Genomic DNA, 23,828 nt, shown 5'->3' with positions numbered 1-23,828 from the left:
AATTGTTGCATAAATGAATAATTAAATACGTATATGTGTGTGTGTGTGTGTGTGACATAAACCTTAGCAAAACTCATATCATTGAGGAACAGTGAGCAAACTTTACAGTTTACACATCACGCTTCCAATCTTGTTACCTTTTTTTTTTTATGGTCGTTAAACAGCGCTTTCATAGGCCGTCCTTGATGTTAAAGTGTTAGTTTAATTAGCTAGCTTTTTAGCATGCGTTGAGAGGAGCATTCATTTCGCTTTCTATTATTTTTATTTCTCACCAGCGCTAGCTTTCTGTAGTCGATAAGAAGCCTTGTCAAATAAATTTCCTTAAGAGAAGGGAACTATACACAGTTAAGCTTTTAACTTATTAATGAATGGATCCACCTGTGTGTTGGTAGGTGAGATTAGAAGCCCTTCGATATCATTTTGTAATTAATAATTTAATCTTTCTCATCATTAATTTCCAAAAGTTAACTAATTCATTCAGAGAATGATAAAGTTATTACTTGATCTTGCACTAATTTTTGGATAAGCTTTATCCAATTAAAAAAATCTGGTCATATTTAAATAAATATTATACAACTAATTCATGGAAGAAGTGGAATAAAGGTTTTTCGATTTGAGTGGGGGTGATATAAGAGTTGAATGTAGGCAAAGCAAGGAAAATAAGGAAGACCATGTACGCCATAAAGAAATTAGATTTCACAACTTCTTAACACACTGAGACTTGCTATGGACTGTTGCATGCACGTTGATTTTGTTTGATTGATCAATGGATTGTACGGTACCGGTGGAATGAAATTAAATTTCAGCGGTGCCGCGTAAATGAAAAATACATACACATATTGTATATTTACACCGCCATTCAAATGAAGGCGAATTGCCCAACATGTCATGTATACGTACTTACTTTATCGTTATTATTATTTTTTAATATACTTTACCATTATTAAATTAAATTAAACTAATGAAGTGACTTGTATAATTTAAGAAAAAATTTTAAAATAACTGTGAGATATCATATTAGTTATACAATAAATAAATAATATTATAATATATATATATTTATTTTAAAAAATTAATAATTATATAAAAATTTAATTACACATCTTATACACGTACATTATATAAGGTGACCTATGGTATATTCCAGAACTTCTCAGTAACGTAAACGTCGCACTGCACACAATTTGAGAACACACGTATGCATTGATTACGATGGAGAAAGTGGGTGGGTGTCGCGTGAGTGAGAGAGTGTATGGGCCATCGAACTTCTCAGTAATGTAAGCTAAAAGTCCTTCAGAGTCTGCCTACGATTTAATGCAAGTTAAATGTGATTGGGGCCACGTAGAAATAGAACACTTGAAATTGAGGCCCATCTCAAGTTAAATGTGATTGTCAGTCCAAATAAATGTATGTATGTATGTATGTATGTATGTTGTCAAGTTTAGTTTGTAATTTTTTTAATTTTATTTTTAGTAGTATTTGGAATTTGAATTGTACACGTGCTTGTGAGATGGTGCATTTCTCACAAGCATTGCGTTTGCAGCTTGAATTCCAGCATCCGTCAAATATTTTTATTTCACAATGGGAGGGCTACATTTCCACAAATGGCAACACTCAATAGCAAACGCAGCCTTAACTGATTTCGGCCTCTAGAAGCTGAAAAAGTTTTGTTGGAAAATTCGACTATCAGATTTCAGATGATTATGTGAAAGGCCATATGTTATATATACTAGCCGATTCTTTGAAGAAAGTAACCACTGCATATTGAAACTCTTCCAATTCCTCTCTCTCTCTCTCTCTCTCTCTCTCTCTCTCTCTCTCTCTCTATACACACACACACACACACACAGAGCCATGTAAACAAAAATAAGAAAAATAATGGAAGCCATAAAGGCATAAGATTTTAGGCTTGTAAAAGGTTATTTTTTGGTTGGTTCCCATCTCTGGATGTAAGGTTTATTTTCTTAATTTACAGAGCAACGACTCGTGACAGAGAATAAGAAAAACAATTTCTGATGGAGTTTCATTTCAGTTCAATTGTCAGCAGTACAGCCACAGGATTCCGTGCCTCTTATTCCATTATATGCTTTCATGCAATATTACAATAAGTTTTGCTCTACATATTAAAATTAAAAGAAAAAAAATTAAATTTATTTATTTATAGCTATGATTGCTAACCTATATCAATTCCATAAAAATTAAACCATAGTTTTCGAAAATTTCCCCAAAGCAAATTTAAGGAAATAAAAAATTGAGAAACAATAAATAAGAAAACAAATTAAAAAAAAAATCATTGTCACCGGCACGACAACAACGATTAAATGAGGTTGTTATGAATTAAGGTTAGGGTGGGCATTGATTGGATATCGGAGACAAAATGAAAATTTTGATTCGGTTTGGTACAAGATTTTTAAAAATCAATAAAAATAAAAATAAATTAAAAATAGAATCGGAACTGGTTTAAAATTTCTATTCTTCAGCACCTATACACATTTAACTATTTTGTTTTCTTAAAAAATTATCAATTTCAAGATTTATAAAAATATAAATATACAAATTACCATCTATAATTTCATCAATACTATTACCAAACCAACTCATTTGCCACCATCACTACCAAATCAATTTAATACGATAACATAACTCTAAAACAACAAAAAATCTAATAAACAGTTAAATATCCTAACAACATCTGAGCAGCAACATCTGTTAGAAATTATTACATGACAAATCAACAAAATAACAATAAATAACCATGAAACAATAAACGCCATCCATTACAAGTTCCATTGATTTGCTCCCCTTCTCGAACAACTTCAACTTTGGTAACTTCCAACATCCACACCACGTTCTTAACTTAAATCTACACAAATAAAATTGAAATGAATAAAACAAATATAAATGTAACTGTGGAAATTATATATCAAATTTTTATTAATGATGAAATGTCAATCTATTGTCATTTGGTCCTTTGTTGCTTGTGTTTGTTGTGCTAGTATTGGCCTCACAAATCCTACAAAGAAATTAAAAAAAAAAGGGTATGAAAATCACTATTTATAATATGAACACTTCAAATAAATTACCAAAGTTAGCATGTTATTATCTACTTCAATAACTTTATAAAATTCAATTTCTTCTTCGTTTGGCTCAATTATGTACCCTTTTGAAAGAGTCTATCAAACTAATTTTTAATATAAATCAATAACTCAACTGTTTTAATAGTTAAAAAACTCCTAAATGGGTAAAGAATGCCACCTTTTGTGCTAAATGCTAACTCAAAAACTACTATGACATGCACAACCATTCTTATAGTAGTGACATTTCACTTTTTCTCGTCCTTCAGGTAGGTTAGAAAAAGATTGTTGAACATTTGATCTCAAACGCCAGCCATTTTTCCCCCTTTTGAACACCCTCTTGAAAAATCATCCATGCTCATCTCTTTTACATCATTGTTATTTTCTTCCATCTTGCACACTATGCATATCTTATTAGCGGCTTGTTTGGAGTTGATAAATATATAATGATAATAAAATACTTGAAAAACTTAAAAACTGTAATGTTTCGAATTAAGTTATTAGACCAACATAGTGTAAAACAACTAAATGCCTACTACCTATAGATAATTATAAATGATTGTAGAAATTTTCCAAACTAAAAGGAATCTCACCCAAAAACCATAAAATATCTCAAAAATGCGGTCTTGAAACAAGCATAATACACATAAGTAAATAAATAAAGAATGCTATTAACAAAGTTTTAAAAAATAGAAAATAAAAAACACAGTACCTTCAATAATTGAAGATCCATCTTCAACTTAGGAGTTATAGACTAATAGTTACAGTTGGAATGTGCAACTTAATTTCTAATTTCACCGAAGAGTAATCAAACAACACACAAATTCAATTTTTTTTAAAATTTTTTATAAGAAATAGAAGTAAAAACAAATAGCCCATCAATCACCTCTTATGACGCTAGTAGGTGGAGGCTCAATAGTGGATTGCACAAATAGAAAGATTTCTTTGGACTGGTATATACTATATACCAACAAGTTTTATTTAAAACTGCCCCACTGATTACATATCTTAATTAACAAACTTAACATATTGGACAATAAGATTATTATTATAAATCTTCAAAACTGTTAGCCAGTCTTAATGCCCTATGTGAGTTTGAAATTTATCCCAATTTGTCTGCTAAAGTCCAAAGATAATCATAAATTAATAAAATCAACCCTAGATAATTTGAGATGCATATTGTAAGACCAAGGGTTTAAAATGTCAAAAAAAGAATATATATATATGTAGTAAATATAAATTTAAAGTAATAATTTTAACAAAATTATTATAGATATAATAGATTTTTTATTATACAAGTGAAAAATTATATCAACACAATTTTCAAACTGTAACAGCCAGTGTTTATAGAATACTTTAGTGGTATAACTTTTAAAATATATTTATCCAACCTCAATTTCAAGTCCATCCGAAGTCGAAGAAGGTATCGACAGCACAACTAACAAGCTTAGAAACAAAGGGTGCGTTTGGTACATGTATTGTATTATGCTGTATTGTATTATTTTAATGTTGGTGTATTGTATTATGCTGTATTGCATTAGCACTGTATTATAATAATACTGTACAATGTTTGGTACTACATTGTACTGTAATAAAATTTTTAATTAATTTAAATTAAATATTATATTATATTATAGTATATTAATACACTTAAATTGTATTAATATTCTATATTATTATTAATTTTAAATTAATATTATTCATATTTAACTATTATTATTAATTATAATAAATTATAATGTAAAAAAATAATATAATATAATAATATTGAATAATAAATTACATGTTTATTAATTTATATTAATAATTATAATATAAAAATAATATTAAATTAAAAGTTATATTTAATAATAATAATAATTATTATTATTATTATTATAAAGTATAAGTTAAAAAGCAAAACTCAAAAGGTCAAAAAATAAAACTCAAAAAGCAAGACTCCAGCGACAGTTGCAAAAGCAAAAAGGGAGAGAGAAAAAAAAAAAAAAACAAAATAAGCAGCAGTTGCCGCATTAAGTTAAACCCGACTGTAGTGGATCCGTAATTTTTTATTTGCCAAACATAGGTTTGTATAAAATTAATACAATGAGAGGCTTTAATACAATAACCAAACAAGCCCAAAGAAACTAGCCGGGTAGTTAGTTGTCATGTGCGAATGTTATGTCTGTGATTTGGTCTGGATTTAGAAATTGATGTTGATTTTTTTTAGTTGGTTATAACATGTGTATATATATTATTGTCGTACTGAGTTAGGATGTGTCATAAGACTGTGAGCTTGTCTATAATGCCATATAATGTAATGCCACATGTTATTATTTAAAATTTATAAAAATAACCCCGATTTTTTTCGGTGCAATTCCGATTCTGGGAATTTGAACTAATAACTGAACCAAATTAAAGCTACCAAACCGGAGCTAATAAAAAGCCAACCGAACCAATGTTTTTTTTTTCCCGGGGGGGGGGGGGGGGCGGGAATGATTCGATTCTGTCCACCCCTAATCGAGGCTATGAGCTGGCTAAGGGGACAATCGCTGCTGCAAGACGATCGGCAGAAATGGTGTGGCTAAGTCCGATAGCTGTCAGCGGTGGAAATAGTGAGTGATTGAGGTTGAGGGTGAGACTGTGAGGATTAGGTTTATTTTTTTTTTTTCAGTTTATTAGTTTGATTTGATTTTTGAGCCGAATCGAACTCAAACTAATCATTTGTTAATTTCATAGTCTCTTGAGTTTTTATTATTGAAACCAAACTGAAGCGAACCAAATATCCACCCCCTACGAACGGCTTTGAGTTGTGGGTGGCTAGGCCCAGGTAGCAAGGTTCAACTATCGAAGCCCGGCCCACATTATGGGCTCGGAAGAGAGGGGAAAGGGATGGGGTTTTAAGTGACTGGCGACTTCAATTCCACTCTCTTGACAAAGCAGTAGTTCACTGCGAGCGTGCGGTCTCCTCTCATCTGTGCTGTTGAAATTCACGGTTCACGGACATGGACAAAGCAGTTGCGACTCTTGACAAAGGCACAACGAGCTCCTCGTGGAACTACTGTGGCCAGAGATTAGCCACTGGTTCAACCGACGGCACTCTCTCCATCTTTGACTCACCTGACCCCTCTTCTTCCTCATTCACCTGCAACCTCAAAACTAAGGTTAGTTCTATTTCGTCCTTCTCTTATCTTCCCTCATTTGCCTGTCTGTCGCTATAGCTTTTTACAAGTTTATTTATTTACTTTATTATTATTATTACTTCGGAACTCCAAATCCATTTTTTTTGGCATTAAATCTTGGTTAGGTACATGCGGGTGCCATTTTAAAGGTTGTTTGGGTGCCACCGGAGTTCGGTGACGCGGTTGCCTGTATTTGCTCGGATGGAAGTTTGTTGTTGTGGGAAGAGATTGTTGAAGGTATTTTATTGAATTACATATATTTTTCTACTTCTTGTGCGTTATGGGCGTGTGATAATTAAATGCGAACAAGTGTTGGCTCTTTTTTCTAGATGTATAGTAATTGGATTTTGTTAATATTAAGATGCACAGCCTCTGCAGTGGAAGCTCTGTAAGAGCTTTGAAAGCACTTCGACTCAAGTGTTAGATGTTCAATTTGGAGTCTCTTCCACAAGTTTGAAATTGGTGAGCTTTCATTGTATTGTTTTTGTTTCCAAAATTCTGCTGCCAAAACCTTTCCAAGCAACTTTAACAGTTTGTTGGTTGAGTGCAGGTTGCTGCATACTCAGATGGCCATGTTAAAGTTTATGAGCTCCTAGATCCCTTGATACTGAAAAATTGGCAACTTCAGGTGACTGTTATTCTCTTTTTACTTATTCTTTTGTTATTTTGCATTTGTTCTGATGCTGGTGACACTGAAGTTTGAGTCAACTGTAATTTGATGACGTGCTAAACACACCTTGTCGTCTTTTTATGATGATTGCAAGCCACCTTATCAAGATTTTGACTTAGAATAGGTGAAAAATGTTAGCTTTTTTGAGCATTTCATATGGATTTTTTAATTTATTTCTTCTTTAATTTCTTCTTATTCTTATCTTTTTCATTTTTTTTTCTTACAGGCTGAATTTCAGAATGCTATTGATTCTGTGACTATGTTTAGGAAGGCTTCATGCATATCGGCATCCATTTCTTGGAATCCACAGAAGGGTGAAAACCAGGGATCTAGTTTTGTTCTCGGGTTCAATTCAGACACACCACAACTCAATTCCTCCAAGGTGTGCTAGATTTTGTATGTCTTGCTGCTAAATTCTCTCATTTTGGCAAATGGTCAGGTTGTGGAATACTAAAAATTCAGCCTGAAAGATATTATTTACTATGTTATTAAGGCATGTGTTCTCATTTCTGGAAAGTCTAGGGTATTTGTGTTGTTAATAATGGTGCAAAGTTTAGTTTGTATCTTGTTGTTACTTTTTTATTTTATTTTATATGCTGTTTATCTATAACCGATTTTTAGACAGCTTTGATATATTTGACGAGCTAAATCATGGTAGATTTCTTCAGGTATGGGAGTTTGATGAGGCTCATAATAGATGGCTACCAGTGGCAGAGTTGGCTTTGCCTGAGGACAGGAGTGATGAGGTTTATGCTGTAGCATGGGCACTAAACATCGGCCGGTAAGGGCCTGTCTTTTATGCAATGAAAATGCATATTACTCAATCAATCATTTTGGATGGGTGTTATTATGCCCTTTGAATGAAATGCCTTGAGTCCATAATCCAATGGCTAGCTGGCTAACGTGCAAATGTGGAACGATGGATTTTTAAGGGGAAGTTCATAGCAAATAGCTTCATGCCTTTACCTGCCTGATATCATTTTGTTAGGAACTGAAGGAAATATGAGTATTATGAAATGACAATGAGCTTTAATTTTCTTATAGGCCATATGAGGTGATAGCTGTTGCAACTCAGAAGGGCATTGCCATTTGGCATGTTGGAGCAAACCCCGAGTTGGATGGAAGGCTCTCAGTAGAGAAGGTTGCATTGCTCTCTGGCCATGGAGGCGAGGTATTTGTTTTCAATTTCATATACAATTCCCACTCTAGATGGAATAGTTTTAAGATGTGAACGTGGAAGCAAGTACTTGAAGAATGCCCAGATTGATTCTGTTGATTTTTATTTCAGTTTTGAGAATGGGAGGTGGTTGATTATTCAATGTTATGTTCATTTGTGATCAGGTGTGGCAGATGGAATGGGACATGAGTGGGACGACCTTGGCAACAACAGGAAGTGATGGGATGGTAAGGTTATGGCAATCTAACTTGAATGGCGTTTGGGATGAACAGGCTGCATTCCAACCCACTGCTTAGTGCCAACCAGCATCATTTCCTTTTAGTCGCACATTATTTTGGAAGGAAAATAGTTTTTTCTACCAAATTTTGGCTGCTGAGTAGGATAATTGACTGTATCATTCGTTATAATTGAAGCTTGGGACCATTCCTGTCACCTTTATTAAATCTAAGGCTTGTATCTTAATTTTGCGATCTTTGTTGTTGGACCTACACGACATATACTAATTGCAAGAATATAATTGCTAAAATTGGCATGTCATGTGGTGCTGTTACCATGAGCTCTTTCTTTCACTGTCTATGTCTGTGTCTATATGGGTTGCATTGATGATTAATATTGGCATACTTAGATGGAAATGAGTAAGTAAAGCAATCTTCTCAAAGAGTTTGGCAATTTGTGATTCTTTCCTGTCTAAATAACAATAAGTCAATAATAAGCAAGACGCGACGCGACGTTCGTTTGTGTGTAATTTCATTATGATTCTCTAAGTTCGAGTGTATGCAAAAGTACCTAGGACCTAGATGCGAAACGACGACGTTTCCTGCCTTGCAATTAAAACTCGTTTACACCCACGCCTCATCTCTCCCCTGTCCTCTTGAGTTACAAACTTCAGCCCCTCGCAGCCACGTAGAAGAGTAGACGAAGCGAAGCGATAAACACAAGTGATGGTGGCGATCACTCGTTTGCAAACTGCAACCACCGGTACCGCTACCCCCCTGGGTTCTTTTCCTCTCTTACAGTATCCTCAAATAATTACAAACCGCCCATGTAGACTAATAGACCAAGATTTCAAGAGCTACCGAGAAAGAAGAATCATTGGTAATGGTAAGATTAAGATGAGAAGAAGAACGAATACGGTCGCGTGTGGGTGGTTACTCCCAGTGGATCCGTGGGCACCCAATATGAGCATTGATTCGCAGGGCATAGCTTCACAGCTTTTTGCCTTGTCTTTGTTTCCCTATCTTGGTTTCCTCTACTTCATCACTAAATCAAACTCTGCTCCTAAGCTTACTCTCTTTGGCTTCTACTTCTTGCTTGCCTTTGTGGGGGCCACCAGTAAGTTTCCTCATCCCTCCTCCACTTAATTTAATTATAGAATTAGTTCCAATACAAGTTTCAGTGCCCAATGATTTTGCGAGTCACTACCACACTCATTACTAATAAACGAATGTAATTCCTATTGGATTTACACAACTATTCTCACTCACAAGCTTTGTTGCACTTGCACCTCTAATAATTTCTTCCGTTTTGATGTCTCCGGTGCTCTCAACTACGAGGAGCAGTCCCGGCCGGAATTTATGGTAAGTTGTCAACATTGAGCAATAATTACGTCCTTTTTTATTAGTCTATCTGTAGAATAGAGGCATCTAACTGTGGATTGTGTGTGTGTGTGTGTGTGTTTTTTTTAATTTATTATATATATTTTTATTGGCTTGGACAGCAAAGGTGAATTATGGTACTTCCTTGTCCAATGTTGACTGGTTACATGGCGGAGCTGAGTCGCTTCTTACACTCACCAATATATTCATCGTGTTGGGGTTGAGACAAGCTCTTCGGAAAGCTAAAGATGCAAAATAAAGCACATCACATGTTGTTTTATGAATCATAGAGGAGAAAGCCTTTCGTCTAAATACCTCTCTGTGTTCTTCTTGTTGTTAATAATGTTTTTCAATTTATTTAATTCAAGCACTACATAGCCTTCTATTCTGCAGGATTGAGCTCCTCTGAATGGACTTTTAATTTGCCAGATTGATGCTCTGGTCCTCTTGCTTTTCCTTTGCTTCCAGGAATTGTTACTCTTTGCTTATTATCTTCAACAGTTCAAGCACATTGTTCCCCTTTACCGATGAGCACCTCATTATTGGCTTACCTAGCTCAAATTTTTCACCGTTTAAAGTGATTGTTAGTTTTCGGTGGAGAATTATATGTGTAATTCATTTTCCTTCGGTCAGTTTTTCTGTGAACTTTTGTTCCAGGTGTTATGTACTTGAGAGTAAATCTCTGAGGGTGATTATTGTTGAATCTCACTTAAACTCCACCCATGTGAACAAGATACAATTTGGTTTTAATTTTCATCTAGTGTAATGGTGGAAATCTTCTTCGAGTTGAGATTATTTTGCATTCCTCTTGAATTTGCTCAGTTGATGAATTTCAGAGTTGCTTGTATCAACTGTTGTTTAAAAACATCCCATATGGATTGCTACTTTGTCTTGCTTGATTCTACTTTACGTGAACTCATCTCCGACATTCTGAGCACTTTTACATTCTTTTCTAAAAGTTATGCAGCATTTGCAAATCAAGTTTATTATAACTGCTTCTCATAGACAAAGTGGAAACTAACAAGTGATACTGAGACTAGTTTATATCTCTTAGCCACCAGAAAGAAGGCTCTTATGTTTCTAAATTATCTGTTCTTCTATTACATATTACAAACCAGGATAAAGCAATGAAATAGAATTAGAATGAGAATCCTGCATTGTCAAATGGGAAGTTTGAATCGAGTTCTGCCGCATCAATGGAGAAATCCAAGTTCAAAATTGGAGAATTGGCGACTGAATTATTGGCTGATTGTAGCTCAGGGAGTTCAGATTCTGATTGCTGCAGATTATGAACATCTCCAAAGTTCATCTGGTTTTGTGAAATGTAATAAAAGTTTGATTCCGCTGCTGCAGGAGGTATAAACGATGAGGAGAAACCACCCAAGAAATTATTCTCGTCAAGCATCAAAGATGAAAAGCAATAGTCATTGCTCTTCATGCATCCAAGTGATGATGTCGGAAAAGAGAAAGGAGATGCAATTTCCTTATTGTCCAAATACTCACTATTGATACCTGAGCCTTTTTGATGATTGTCGCTATGGTGGTTTAGTTTGTGTTCATGTTTTTCTGGCGATGCTGGTTGTGGAACCGATTGGCTGCCATTGAAACAAGTGTGTGTTCCTCTGTATGTGACCTCAAAAGTGGAGGGGTCTTCATCTGATCTTTGCACTTGCTTTGTCGCCCAACAATTTTGTGTATTTCTGTAGGTGCATCTGTAATAGCTTCTGCAAATCCCAAAAAAGAAAAAGAAAAAACACATAATTAGACTCGTCAACAAGAAAGTCATGTATGTATATATTTATATAATAAGATAAAATAAACACGTCAGTTAAATTTAAATGTGATAAGAGGAACTACTTATCACCTGGGATATTTGGCTCCGAGGATATCTTTCTGGCCATATTTTCTCCAGCTATAGCCATCTTCAAAGGGTCCTTCAAGGCCACTCTCAAAACTGACCTTCACTTTATCCGTCCTCCTTGGCAAAGTCTTCCTGCAGCCCAATTTTGCAGTGACCGTTAGCATAAAAATAACTTGCAGAAACATACAGGGCAAATAAATATTCATTTAAGATTACAAAATTCACCTCTTCTTTGAGCTATCTTGATTATCCTTCAAAGCCCCATCAAAATCCTCACTTCGAGGGCTCCCATTGATGGATATTGGGGACTCTGGCGGTACACCACTAGCTTGCGCCTGTCCCATTGAGCCACTCCAATTCAGAATCAAAAGAGCTTTCTCATATGAAGACAATATCCTCCGCAACAGTACTTCACTTGTTTCAGCTGAACCCAGATTCACTCTTAACTGTTTTGCTAATTCCATCCCTTCAGTCAGCTCACTGATCAATGTCTTTTGCTCCATCCTCCATGCGTTCTCCATTTTTAATGATCGTCTCTGTCTCAGTTCACAATTCCAAGCAAAAACTTGAACACTTTTGAAATATATGTGTGCGTCTGTATGTGTGATCACGTCGTGTCTAATGAACAAATTTTATCATGCCATGATAGGTCATCGCGAAGCAAATGAAAGCTTCATTCAGTATCAGAAGCAAAGCCAAAAGGGTAAGGGTTGTGAAAAAGGGCAGAATTTTGAACAGTAGGGAGGAGCTACTATCATGGAATAAGCCGGAGTCTGATATGTACATATATTGTGTATTTGATAGTTTGAGCTGGGAGAAGGGATGCTTGCTGGTTTGAAGTAAAGAAGGGGTGAAGCAGTTGAGTTTTGAAGAGCAAAAGTGGAAGCCTTGTGTATTTAAAAGAGAAGTCATTGGAATGTATAAACTTTGAATTTTGACTAAGAAACCGAGTTTTTCAGCTTGGACCGGTCTTTGGTCATATGAGCAGTAGAGTGAGTGTGGTGGAGGTCCAAGTGTTGACCAATTCTCATTTCACATACATTTCTAAAAGAAATTTGCACTTTTTGTTTTTTGTTTTTTTAGGTAAAACAATCTAATGATAATTACATCATAAAATTTTCGGGACCATACACATAAAGGAATTTGAACGTTATTCACGTATGAGAAAGGGAAAGGACTCATGTACGTGCTTTTATAACTTGATAATTGAGCTTAAGATAAATATTTTTTTCTTAATAGTACTGATTGTTTTATATATTGGGCATGTGGCATCAGAGTGAAACGTTTTGTTAATTTCAATTGTCTCAATAATTTGTCATAGTTTCTATTGATCCCTTGATTCCGCACTATTTATCTTAGCTATAATTTTGTCCGACCTTCATTAGATTTAATCATTTATGTTTATGTGAGTGGTTCTATCTAGAATTATATATAAATCAATATTTCAAATCCACACGATTTATTACTTTGATTTTACTATATCTTCATGGGATATATAAATTTTTTTTTTTTTTTGTTTTTTGACATGAAAAGACCTGTTATGTTGATACTTATCTTCGATATTGTTATCGTGTGGAATAAGTTAAAAATTTTTGGGCTCCAAGTGAATTATCTACTGTCAAGAAAGCAAGCTAAAAGTAAAACTTGATGTGAAGAATGAAATATGAAAGTCAGAGAGAGAAGTCGGACCAAAGAAATTTCAAACTCAGTCCGCGTTCGCTTCCGTTTTGTGATTTTGCTAGAGAAGTGAATCATTACCACTGGCGTAAGCCGACCCACACATGTAGGTTATGGATTTTAGATTTTTCTGGGGAATAAAAAAACATAACGTGGACTTGGTCAATAAGTACTTTTACAAAATTTTAAGCATCTGGATTTGCATGTGGAACAATTGAATATAGTCATATACCATACTTAAGACTCACATAATTAAAATTCTAATAAGATGCAACAAGACTCGGTTGAAAATTCAATTCATTCTAGAAGAGGCAAAAAAAAAAAAGAAAATAAAATAAAATAATAGGAAAAATCAGAAAGAGTTCATTTCTTTTTCTATTGGGTGATTTTACCTACTGATATTGTTGTTGGACCATTCAAGGAACCTATATCCACGTCAATATATATAAATTGTTGTTGGTCAAAAGTGACACGGTTATACATAATTGGGCAAAAGAGCCATTTGAAAAATATGCAAATGATAGAGTTCAACTAAGAAATCATGCTTTCTGAAAATTCTAACTAATAACTTTTCCTCGGAATCGAGTGAGTGAGAGGGGACGTAAAGAGTCAAATTTCAGTCCTCTTAACACGAAATTTCGTACTAATTACATTAAATTTTGCTCATTTAACGTCTTTTGGTCGAGATTTTCTGAAACCGCGTTGTTTAGGGGAGTAAAAAAATGACCTTGAACGAAAGCGACTCCGTGCCTGCGTACTATTGATTTGAGTTTTGACCACGTTGCAAAAAGAAATAATAAATAAATAACGGAAGTTAATTAATTAAGATGAGTTTTTTCAGACGTAAGACGAGCCAGAGCTTTTGGGAGTTTTATGAGATTCATGAATGTTCTTGGAAAGTTTTGGTGGGAACACGAACACAAATTTATGTGTGAAAATGTGCGCAAAGAGATACTCATCGGTTTAATCGAATAGCAGCCGTATTATATGCTTCAAAAGCTTCCCCATGGAACTTTTCAGCCGTATTATATGCTATAACTGCTTTCATTTCTTACGCCTGGACCAAACTAGAGATGGCAAAAGTGCGGGTCGGGTCCGGGTTTGGGGCTGCCCGGGACCGACCCGCATGTCACACATAGCTACCCGGATCCGGACCGTGCCCGGATTTTTTCTATGCGGGCCGGGCATATGCCCGGCACTATCCGGGCACGGGTTTTTTCCGGGTTTTCTCTACCCGCATTTCCAAAGCTGCTTGTTAATTGCCCAGTTCTCAACCATTGTTTTCAATTACAAGAACTCGCTGATTAAAAAGAACTGCGAGAAAGATTTAATTTCCATTTATGCAATGATTAGAAGATGCAACATCCACAAATCTAGTGAACAACGTAGATCAAGAGAGGCCTGATGTGGACTTAAATTTTTTTTTCTTTTAAACTGCAAAAGAATGAATAAAACCCAAATTCAACTTTTAACCCCCACCACTTCAGAATTCAAAAGGTTACCTTAAAATTGATATAAAATTATAACCAACAAAGCGACAATTTACAAGAAGCCGACGCGAAAAATGCAAAATTCTAATAAAATTATATTTAACTTAAACCGAAGAATAAATAGTCAAAACAAAACCAATTTAAGTTTTTTTTTCAAAAAAAAAATTATGATACAATATTCTTTGCATCTCTGCAACAACACTGCTGTAGTTCTGCACACTAAACATAATGGATGCAACAACACTGTTGTAGTTCTGCACTGGAAGTCTGGAAATAAAAATGCAGCCATGCTTCAAAACTGCAACGTTGCTTTGCAATAAATGAAAAGAGTTGACCGAGGAAGGTAAGAGGTTCGTGGAGGGAGAGGGGCGGTCAACACTGCATCGGTGCCGGTGGGTGGTGGCTGCTGGTGGAGAGACGAAAAGAGGTGTTGCGTTTGCGAGATTTCAGTGTGTGTTGCATTTGCGATTTAGGGTTCGGTTTGGGAGCAATTGGGCAAAGCAAAATGTATTTTTGCTTTTATATTTTCCTCTCTTTTTTTTACTTAATAAAAAACCGGGCACGGGTCCGGGTTCCGGGTTCTTAATGCTGTGACCGGACCCGTGCCCGGAAGTAGCCGGGCATTGAAAATCAATGCCCGGATCCGCTTTTTCCATGCATCCGGTCCGGGTAAAACCCGGACCGCATACGCCGGGTCCGAGCCGGATCCGGTCCGGGCGGGTTTTTCTGCCATCTCTAGACCAAACAAGTACTAAATGCTAGTAGAACTTTTTAGATGTCAATATATATATATATATATATATTAAAACTTTATGTGATGATATTCTGTTAAAGCGATATACAAGTTTGTTGTCTTTTTGTTGCGCAAATAACCTACATATTAAATGAAGTTGAATGCCAAAAGAGTTGAAGGAAATACGCACGAGAAATTTTGAATTTAGCGCCAGTCAATGAGAATAATTATATTGTATTTTAAGGAGAGAGCCTCAAGCGAATTGGTCCAACTCCTATTGATGTGAATTAGAGATGGCAACGAATTATACATTGATTTGTTTGAATTCAACTTAGTTTGTTTTATTTATTTATTTATTTTATCCTAATTTATTTATGTATTCGCTGTTGGAGCTCAACATTAAGTGTAAATTATTCTCTATTATTGTTCATAGTGCTACTAACAATGATCATATGATTGATTTTATATTGTTGTCGCTTGATAAAAATGATCTCATCTTGGGAGGACAAAAGTGTTATGTTCATTGCCTACCCACAATCTGATTTTGATTGTAAAGGATGCTTTAAGTGTGATAGGTGATTTGATTGCAAATGTTTGTGAGAGGTTTTTTTTTTTTTTTTTTTCCAAAATCAACTAAAGGAAATTGATGTTTGATGAAAATACACGTAAATTAAGCATTACTTCTAGTAGGAAACTAATGGAAGACTATCAAATTAGATGAAATTTCATGTATCTCATATTACACATTACATTATAAGAATGTTTTCCATTGATTGAAGAATATTAATGGACAATATAAGTGTTTGCCTAGTGAGCATGATTGGCAATTAGCCAGTACCTTAGAAAATGATTTGAAATGGTTTTATGATTGTATTGCATTGTTTTCTTGTACTAATTATCCAACATCTAATATGTTTTTGTGTCAAATGTGTGATATTAGATTACGCCTAAGCAAATGTGTTTTAACTTTCTAGGTATGAGGAAGTTAGAACCATGCCACAAAAAATGATTGACAAGTTTGACAAGCAAGACATGAGTAGAATATTGTCTGCAACATGCATCTTTGATCTTAGGTGCAAAACTAAGTTGATTAAGCGTTGCTTTTTCTTAATTTATAGGGATTATGCTACTTCTTGTTTTAAGACAGTGCGTGGTTATTGTCAAAGAATAGTGAAAAGAGTACAAAGCTATATATACATCAGTTGATTGTTCTCCTAGGTGTAGCTTTACTTCGTTGGGTACTTCTCATACTATGTCGAGTTCAAGTTCTCATAGAAGTTCAACTGAATGGATTTCAGGATTTATTAGTTTTGTTAATGTTACTAATGAGGAAGTAAAGGATTAGCTACATACTTATTTAGATAAAAAGTTAGTACATTTAATATTGAGGACGCTTTTAATCTTTTAACTTAGTGAAAGGTGAATGAAAGTAACTATCTCCTAAATTACGAGAGATATTTTGGCAATTCTAATTACTACCATTTCTAAATCTTCTTTCAGTATTTAGGGTTGTTAAAAAAGACTGGGTTGGTCCAAACTCGACCCACATGGGTTCGACATCGATATAAGTCGAAAAATATAAAGCTTGCATAGATTTGGCCTAGTTAAGGGCCTAGGAAAAGCCCAAGCCTTTTAATTTATAAATAAAAATAAATTTAATTTAAATAAAAAAGAAAAATTAAAAATATTAAATTAATATTTTTATATTAGTATTTGTGATTTATTATGTTGTGTTACTAATATTTTGTGTATTTGATTATTTATTCTATTATGAATTGGATAATTGTCTTTAATTTAATTTTTTTTATTAAAAAATTATTTCATATTTAATAGAAAAGCTCAGGCTCGTCCCAGTCAATAAGGGCTTGGGCTTGTTATCAATAATATGCGCTTAGGCCTAGGCTTCGAAAAACCCGGCCAAAGTCCACAAATTGCTAACCCTATCAACACTAGTGGTCGATTTATAAGCTCATATCGCAATACGCTTTATCTAAGCATATTAGAGTCTTTAATGTGTACTAGTTTAGATACGTGTTCTCTGTGGAGATATATGATTTACATTTTAATTTATATGTTTTTATCTATTTAACTTAATTAATAAGTAACTTTATCTTAATTTTTCATTTGTAAATTTTAATTAGCCGTAACAGCTACATTTTTGGCATTTTACAAGACTTTTGACGAGGAACCAAAGATCGAAATAGATGTAAAAGCTAGAGAGATATATGGTTTTAATTTATATTTAATTTTTTCAAGTATTTGTAAAGTTGGTTTTGCCTGGAATTAGGTTGCTTTTGCATGGTGATTGCACGACGGTTGGTTGAATTTTGGTCATGAGGGCTGGGAAGGCCGGTATTGGCTGGGGCGGATGTAGCATGTGACCAGCCCCCACTGGCCAAACAAAATTCTAAAATTAAAAAAGAAAAATATTTTAATTTTCTAATTAGCCCCCATAAAAAATTTATTAAAATAATCACTATAAATTATAAACCCCACAAAATTTAAAATTTAACTTTTAAGAATTATAAAAACTTATATTTTAATTAAAAATAATGATAGCCCACCACTCAAAATATTTTATATTCTCAAAAATAGGATTAATTCTTCCAGACTCTATAATATCATTAGAGCGAACGTTTTTAGTAATGAAACTCATGAAGAATTATCTTTGGAATCGGATGGGATAAATGATAGTTTAGTTGTTTATATAGGAAACAATAAATTTAATAATATTGATAATGAGTCTATTGCATAACATTTTTAAAATACGAAAATACGTAGAGAATAATTATAAATGTATTAGCAAATATTTTATATATTTAAAATTTTAATTTTTCATATTTTACTATTATCTAATTTAGCTCATGGTAAATTATTTTTCTAGATACACCATTGGGTACTGGCGGCAGTTGATTGAATTGTGGTGATGGATGGTGGTTGTGTCGCCAACAGTGATGATGGTGGGTGTGGTGGCTAGAGTTTTCAATTTGAGGATTTTTTTTTTTTTTTTGTGATTCGATAGGGATGAATATGGGTAGCTAGGAAAGCTGTACGACTGACAGAGAACCTCTTTAATACCAATTGACGTAGTGGGTTAGTGGAAATAGATTGATAGGATAAATAAATATTAGATATCATTTTAGGAATGACCCAAGCCAACGTGACTGTATTACGCTTCAATCAAAGCGTAATTACATCTCGTTCTAATCTAAATGATTTAATGAGATTTTGATAATATTTTTACAATGAGATTAGATAACGTTCTAATTCTAATAACTCTATGAGAGTTTGAAAGATAATCTTAGAAGAATTATGAATAAGGGTTTTTATTGAATAATTAGATTTCAACTAATAATGACATGACCTCCTTATTTATAGCGTAAATCTATTTCTCTATATTAACTTTAAAAAAAATTAAATCATAATTATACTGAAAATAAAAGATTAAAATATATACTATAATTGACTCTAATTAAAAATAAAATACTCCACCATCTTCGAGAAGCTTGTGAGATAATTAAAATCTCAAATCATAAATGTGAACAAATGAATAAAAAAAGTAGGCGTGGTAAAGCGATTAAAACTGTTTGGTGGGGTAGAGAAAAGAAAACATATGTTATGCTGGTTAGGTAAAATAACTATTAAAAGCCGCTTAGTTTCAATAAAGGGGCCAGCTGGAAACAACTACGAAACAACACATACTATGAAGTGAAGGTGCAGAAATTATGATGATGAAATAAAACAAAAAACAAAAAATTGTGACTTGAGGTCGAGAGGACTGGGCTGCATTTATTGTAACACCGAAAAGATTAATCGAGAGATGAGAAGGATATGACAAAAGTTCAAGTATGAATGTAGTTTTTATAAGCATATTAAGTAGAGAAATTTTAAAATATATCTGATATATTATATTAATTATATAATAAATAAATAATATTATAATATGTATATATTTATTTAAAAAATTATTATAAAAATAATAATTATATTAAATTCAACGACACATATCACGCATGTATTAATTAATTTTAAAATTTTTCTACTAGGTGATAAACATCAAACGATGCATTATACATGTGAGTGAGAGAACAAATGGGAAAATGAGTGGACGAGGTAAAGTGGTTTAACTGTTTGGTGAAACAAGCCACATGTAATGTAATGTTGGTACTAATTATAAGATGAGTATAAATAAGAGTTGATGAGTCGAGTCGAGTGGTGAGTTAATTAAATCATTCATGGCAGTGTCCAAGTTCACATCATGGGCATGGCTAGTGGTCTCAGTCATTCTCGCATTAGTTGTTTTAACATTTCTTACAAAACTGGAGTACGATACTGCTAACGAGCTTCGCAAGAAAATAGAGAGTTGGGACCCAGCAGATTAGCATTAACTAATATTATTTCTTGTCCCATTTGAATTACTATTACTCTTTTTATTTTCTTGGAATTCCTAATTTATTCGATAATTACAGTACTTTGATTGTGTTTCAATTAAGTTAGCGGTGCAAATAATAAGGGTGTTCCAGCTTCTCTGTATTACCCCTACAGGGAAATTTAATTATTAATAATAATGTTTTCATCAGTTTGCATATTTATTGAGGAATAAAAATCAATACGTATACAATTTTAATTTCGAATCTGTATAAGTAGTTTTATTATCTCTTGGCATTCTTCAGAGAAATTGAATAAACTGCATCACAGACGACCGGATGTGATATCAACAGATCAAGCTCCATTCGTGATGTGATTCGGTGGTGCAAAAAGAACACACACACACAGCTAGCCTTAAGATATTTATCAGATTTTTGCACTGTTACTCTCAAAAATCAAAATTAAACCAAGCTGCATGCAAGCCTGCAACTTGCATGCACAATGGGCCATCTGGGTTTGCTCATGATCATCCTACACAGCCAATTAATATTTATGTAACTGATCGCAATTATGTATGATTTGGTATTAAGCTTTTGGACACAATTACGCACAAACAATAAATGACGAGCTAGCGATCGAGCATTCCATTTCTGTTAGTTTTATGTTTGACAACTGGTGAGCAGGACGATCGGACTTCATATTTGGTCTCTTTTTAATTTATATTTACCATGACTTAATTTCATGAAGTAATAATAAATTAAACAATTGTTTTTTAATTTGAGATATTTAATTACCATTATGCATGTTTAGTCTTTATGCATGCTTGGTTACAACATTTGTGTTGTAACGCTGTATATTTATTTAGTTCTTCTTGCAGGTGCCGCTGTTTAGGGTTAGTTATATATTTATGTCTAAAATGAAATTGTATATAAAATGTGCTAGGTTTCAAGTACAGTAACGAAGGAAAAAAAAAAAAAAAAAACTGTCGCGGCCGGATCGACAGATTTATGATCATCAGATTTAACATAATTATTTTATTCGATTCGTAGAGAAGGTAGTAACATTAATTTAGGAAAGACAATCACACCACATGTCACATGGGTTTTTATTGATTTTCATACTCATTTTATTTAGTCGATACGTACGCTGCGAGAGGGACCTTCAGCTCAGTGGATGTTTAGCAGTGCTGCAGAATAACCACAGAGCAAATTATAATTTTTCAATGTGTTAAATAAAATCAAGTTAATGTCGATGAAAAAATTAACGTACATTTGGGCTTCTCCTCGAGGAGTGTTCACCATCGCTCTCACTGTCACTGCTGCTGCTGCTGTCACCACCAGAGAGTCCATCCTTGAGCTTCTGTAACAGACTCCTCCTCCTGGGCACACCGCTCCTCTTGCTTCCATTTCCATGGCATCCTGATGCCGTTGCTGCCGTCACATTCAAACCAGTGGAATTGGATGAATGGGCGCGGCCTTGCCCATGTCCATGGACCTTGTTTTGGTCCACACAGACAGCAGTGGTGGATCCATGAGCTTTGCTTTGCTCCACATAGTTACCGTGGCTCTGGCTGTGAGGGTGGCCATAGCCATAGCCGTTGTTTGGACTTGGATTGTTGGTTTGGGTTTCGCCATAGTAGGCCTCGGTTTTGGTGGTGCATTGGGTCTGGGTTTTGACCAATGAGGGCTGTGTTGCTTGGGTTTTGTGAGCCACTGAGCTGTCATACTCATAGTACTGGCCTTGGTAGCATGTTTGCTCAACTGGCTTGTAGCATTGCGTTGAGGCCATGGCGATTGTGCCCAAGTATTTTTTCTATTCGCCTATGCTTGCTCTTGCTTGCTTGGCTCTCGATGGCTGTGAGTTGGAGCAAATATATAGGCATGGACTAAGAGGGATTTCTCTCGCATTTTAACTCTCGTCACATCAATTTAGCCTTTGGAATCTGTTTTTCAGGTATGGGCTTAGACAGCACCTTATTCCGAGTCCAGTGAAAAGAGGCATCTTTGAATATGATCCACCCTTTTTATTATCATTATTATTGAAAATAACCTTTATTATTAAAACTACTTAATTGCAATAATTAAGGAAATATATATATATATATATTTATTTATCTATAAAAAGATTCTCGTTCTTTAGAGTAAAGACGGTATAGAAAACCTGCCCGACCTGAACTTGAATGTTTTAGAGAAGACTTAGCCGGACATGAGCATATTTTATAAATATTCAAATAAGCTCGAGTTTCATCTAAAAATCCTAAGTCCAATTAGAAAATCTTAAGAAATACTTAAAAAAATTAATGAAATATATTATTACAACTAATATATATATTTTACACATATTTTTAAAGTTTTAAATTCTATAAGCCCAACTTTTAAAGCCTAATCTAACAAAAAAAATAAAATTTTGTAAATTATAAATCTGTATAACATAATGAAAAAAAAAATGTACGTACAACGTTACCAACTCAACTCAATTGTTTGTTGGATTCGGAATTAGAAATAGGACGTCTATGAGGGTATTATCTGAGAAATTAGAATGGATTGAAAAAAAACATGTCGGTTAAAAATAAAAATTATGTGAAACGTTGAAGTGAGTAGGTAGAGTAGTGATTATTTGAAAAAAAAAAGAAGAAAAAATAGGTCAAAATCTTGGTACTTGAAGAAATGAGTACTTTTACCATTTAGCTTACAGGCGTAATTTTAAATTTGTAACCAAATTATGAATTCGAGACGAAATTTAGATTGACATTAGCTTCTAATAGGCCAAAATTAAAAGGAAGAAATTTTCAGTCAAATTCAATCAAACTTTCCTATTAGACAGAAAGGATTTGAAGGAAATAGGATAGTAGTTATTCAGAGATTTAATTTCAGGGAATTATATTAATATTTTCAATTTAGTGGGATATTGGGCATTACGTCGGGTTTATTGAGTAAGAATTAAAATTTCAAGTTTTAATGGTGAGTTTGTAGAGTTTATTAAATTCAGTGAGTCTTTTTTTTTCTTCTTTTTAATTAGGTGGATATTATTTACATTTTAAAAACTCTAATTCTAATAAAATTTTGTTATAAAAATGTCCATCATATGAATTATTATTAAAGATAATTTTTTACAAGTTAACATTATATAATTATTTTGAACACTCATACGACACACTTATTATTCAATGTGTAAATTCATGACTTAAATATTAAAACTTATATTTCCAACATTTTAATTAATACTTAGATAAATAATAAGAAAATCACTATTTTTTATTAAAAAAATTAACTAAAAATATGTGATATTTTTTTCTCACGATGCAAATTAAACGAGTATGCAATTTTCTTTTACGTAACCGGCAGGCTGCGTCCAACTTTAATCTTTCTTTTCGCCTCATGCTGTCATGCAAACAAAATATATTCTTTAGGGTCAGATTCTCTCAAGTGATCAATGGTTCTTGCGGCAGACAACATGATTCCCCATCTATTATAGTATTATATATCTACGTTTTCGATTCCCCAATAATAACGCATATTCCATATGCATATATATAAAAGTGTAAGAACAAGAATGGACCGATTAAAAGAAAACAGAAAAATGCAAAAACGTATGCAATATGGTCATGTGTGCGCGTGTGTGTGTGTGTGTAACTCCTTGCTAAATGTGTGCATGTATATAAAATCAATAATAAGAACCATGACCACCATGATGAAGATCAAAAGCCATCACTCTAGCCATGAAATGGCAAAAGCTTACTAAGGATGGTGATATATATACAATCAAATGAATTTAAGGCGCCTGGCAACCATATATAGTTTAATTATAGTAAGTAAATAAAACGCCCATGACGGACATGGGCATTGAGCCATGTATTATGCATGTCTCTTATTCAATGATTGAATAATTAATTCTATTCAGCTATTATAAGTCTTACTCATCTTTGTTTATTTGAGCACTTGACGGTTGATTTATCCGAAAGAAAGAAAACCTTTTTCATCTCCTTATTCGCTTCAGTTTTTCACAAGAGCATAATTCATTGT

General features: G+C 33.8%; 4 protein-coding genes across 5 annotated transcripts; 2 read left to right on the top strand and 2 right to left on the bottom strand.

Moving 5' to 3' along the window:
• The first annotated feature begins 5,964 nt into the window (after positions 1-5,964).
• LOC102615718 (protein SEH1) lies at positions 5,965-8,638 on the top strand. The gene is made up of 8 exons (XM_006476340.3): positions 5,965-6,217; positions 6,361-6,472; positions 6,597-6,697; positions 6,786-6,863; positions 7,132-7,287; positions 7,574-7,686; positions 7,950-8,076; positions 8,247-8,638. The coding sequence occupies exons 1-8, from the start codon at positions 6,059-6,061 to the stop codon at positions 8,376-8,378; spliced, it is 978 nt and encodes a 325-aa protein (XP_006476403.2). The 5' UTR covers positions 5,965-6,058; the 3' UTR covers positions 8,379-8,638.
• A 292-nt stretch (positions 8,639-8,930) lies between these two features.
• LOC102615219 (uncharacterized) lies at positions 8,931-10,467 on the top strand. Of its 2 annotated transcripts, none has more exons than XM_052437363.1 (3): positions 8,931-9,414; positions 9,620-9,659; positions 9,800-10,467. In XM_052437363.1, the coding sequence occupies exons 1-3, from the start codon at positions 9,024-9,026 to the stop codon at positions 9,834-9,836; spliced, it is 468 nt and encodes a 155-aa protein (XP_052293323.1). In that variant the 5' UTR covers positions 8,931-9,023; the 3' UTR covers positions 9,837-10,467. The 2 variants fall into 2 exon arrangements, with proteins under 2 accessions (XP_052293323.1, XP_006476401.2); XM_006476338.4 differs by having other exon boundaries at positions 8,934-9,414; positions 9,642-9,659.
• A 179-nt stretch (positions 10,468-10,646) lies between these two features.
• LOC102614924 (probable WRKY transcription factor 53) lies at positions 10,647-12,417 on the bottom strand. Its single transcript, XM_006476337.4, has 3 exons — positions 11,764-12,417; positions 11,542-11,670; positions 10,647-11,401 (listed from the first exon to the last, which is right to left on the bottom strand). The coding sequence occupies exons 1-3, from the start codon at positions 12,057-12,059 to the stop codon at positions 10,816-10,818; spliced, it is 1,011 nt and encodes a 336-aa protein (XP_006476400.2). The 5' UTR covers positions 12,060-12,417; the 3' UTR covers positions 10,647-10,815.
• An 8,403-nt stretch (positions 12,418-20,820) lies between these two features.
• Positions 20,821-21,662, bottom strand: LOC102614628 (uncharacterized). The gene is made up of 2 exons (XM_006476336.4): positions 21,076-21,662; positions 20,821-20,992 (listed from the first exon to the last, which is right to left on the bottom strand). The coding sequence occupies exons 1-2, from the start codon at positions 21,592-21,594 to the stop codon at positions 20,984-20,986; spliced, it is 528 nt and encodes a 175-aa protein (XP_006476399.2). The 5' UTR covers positions 21,595-21,662; the 3' UTR covers positions 20,821-20,983.
• Positions 21,663-23,828: the final 2,166 nt, after the last annotated feature.

This window comes from Citrus sinensis, chromosome 3 (genome assembly GCF_022201045.2).
Source record: "Citrus sinensis cultivar Valencia sweet orange chromosome 3, DVS_A1.0, whole genome shotgun sequence".
Classification (NCBI taxonomy): Eukaryota; Viridiplantae; Streptophyta; class Magnoliopsida; order Sapindales; family Rutaceae; genus Citrus; species Citrus sinensis.
The sequence above is the reverse complement of the archived record's forward strand: the minus strand, read 5'-3'. Positions and strand labels throughout refer to the sequence as shown.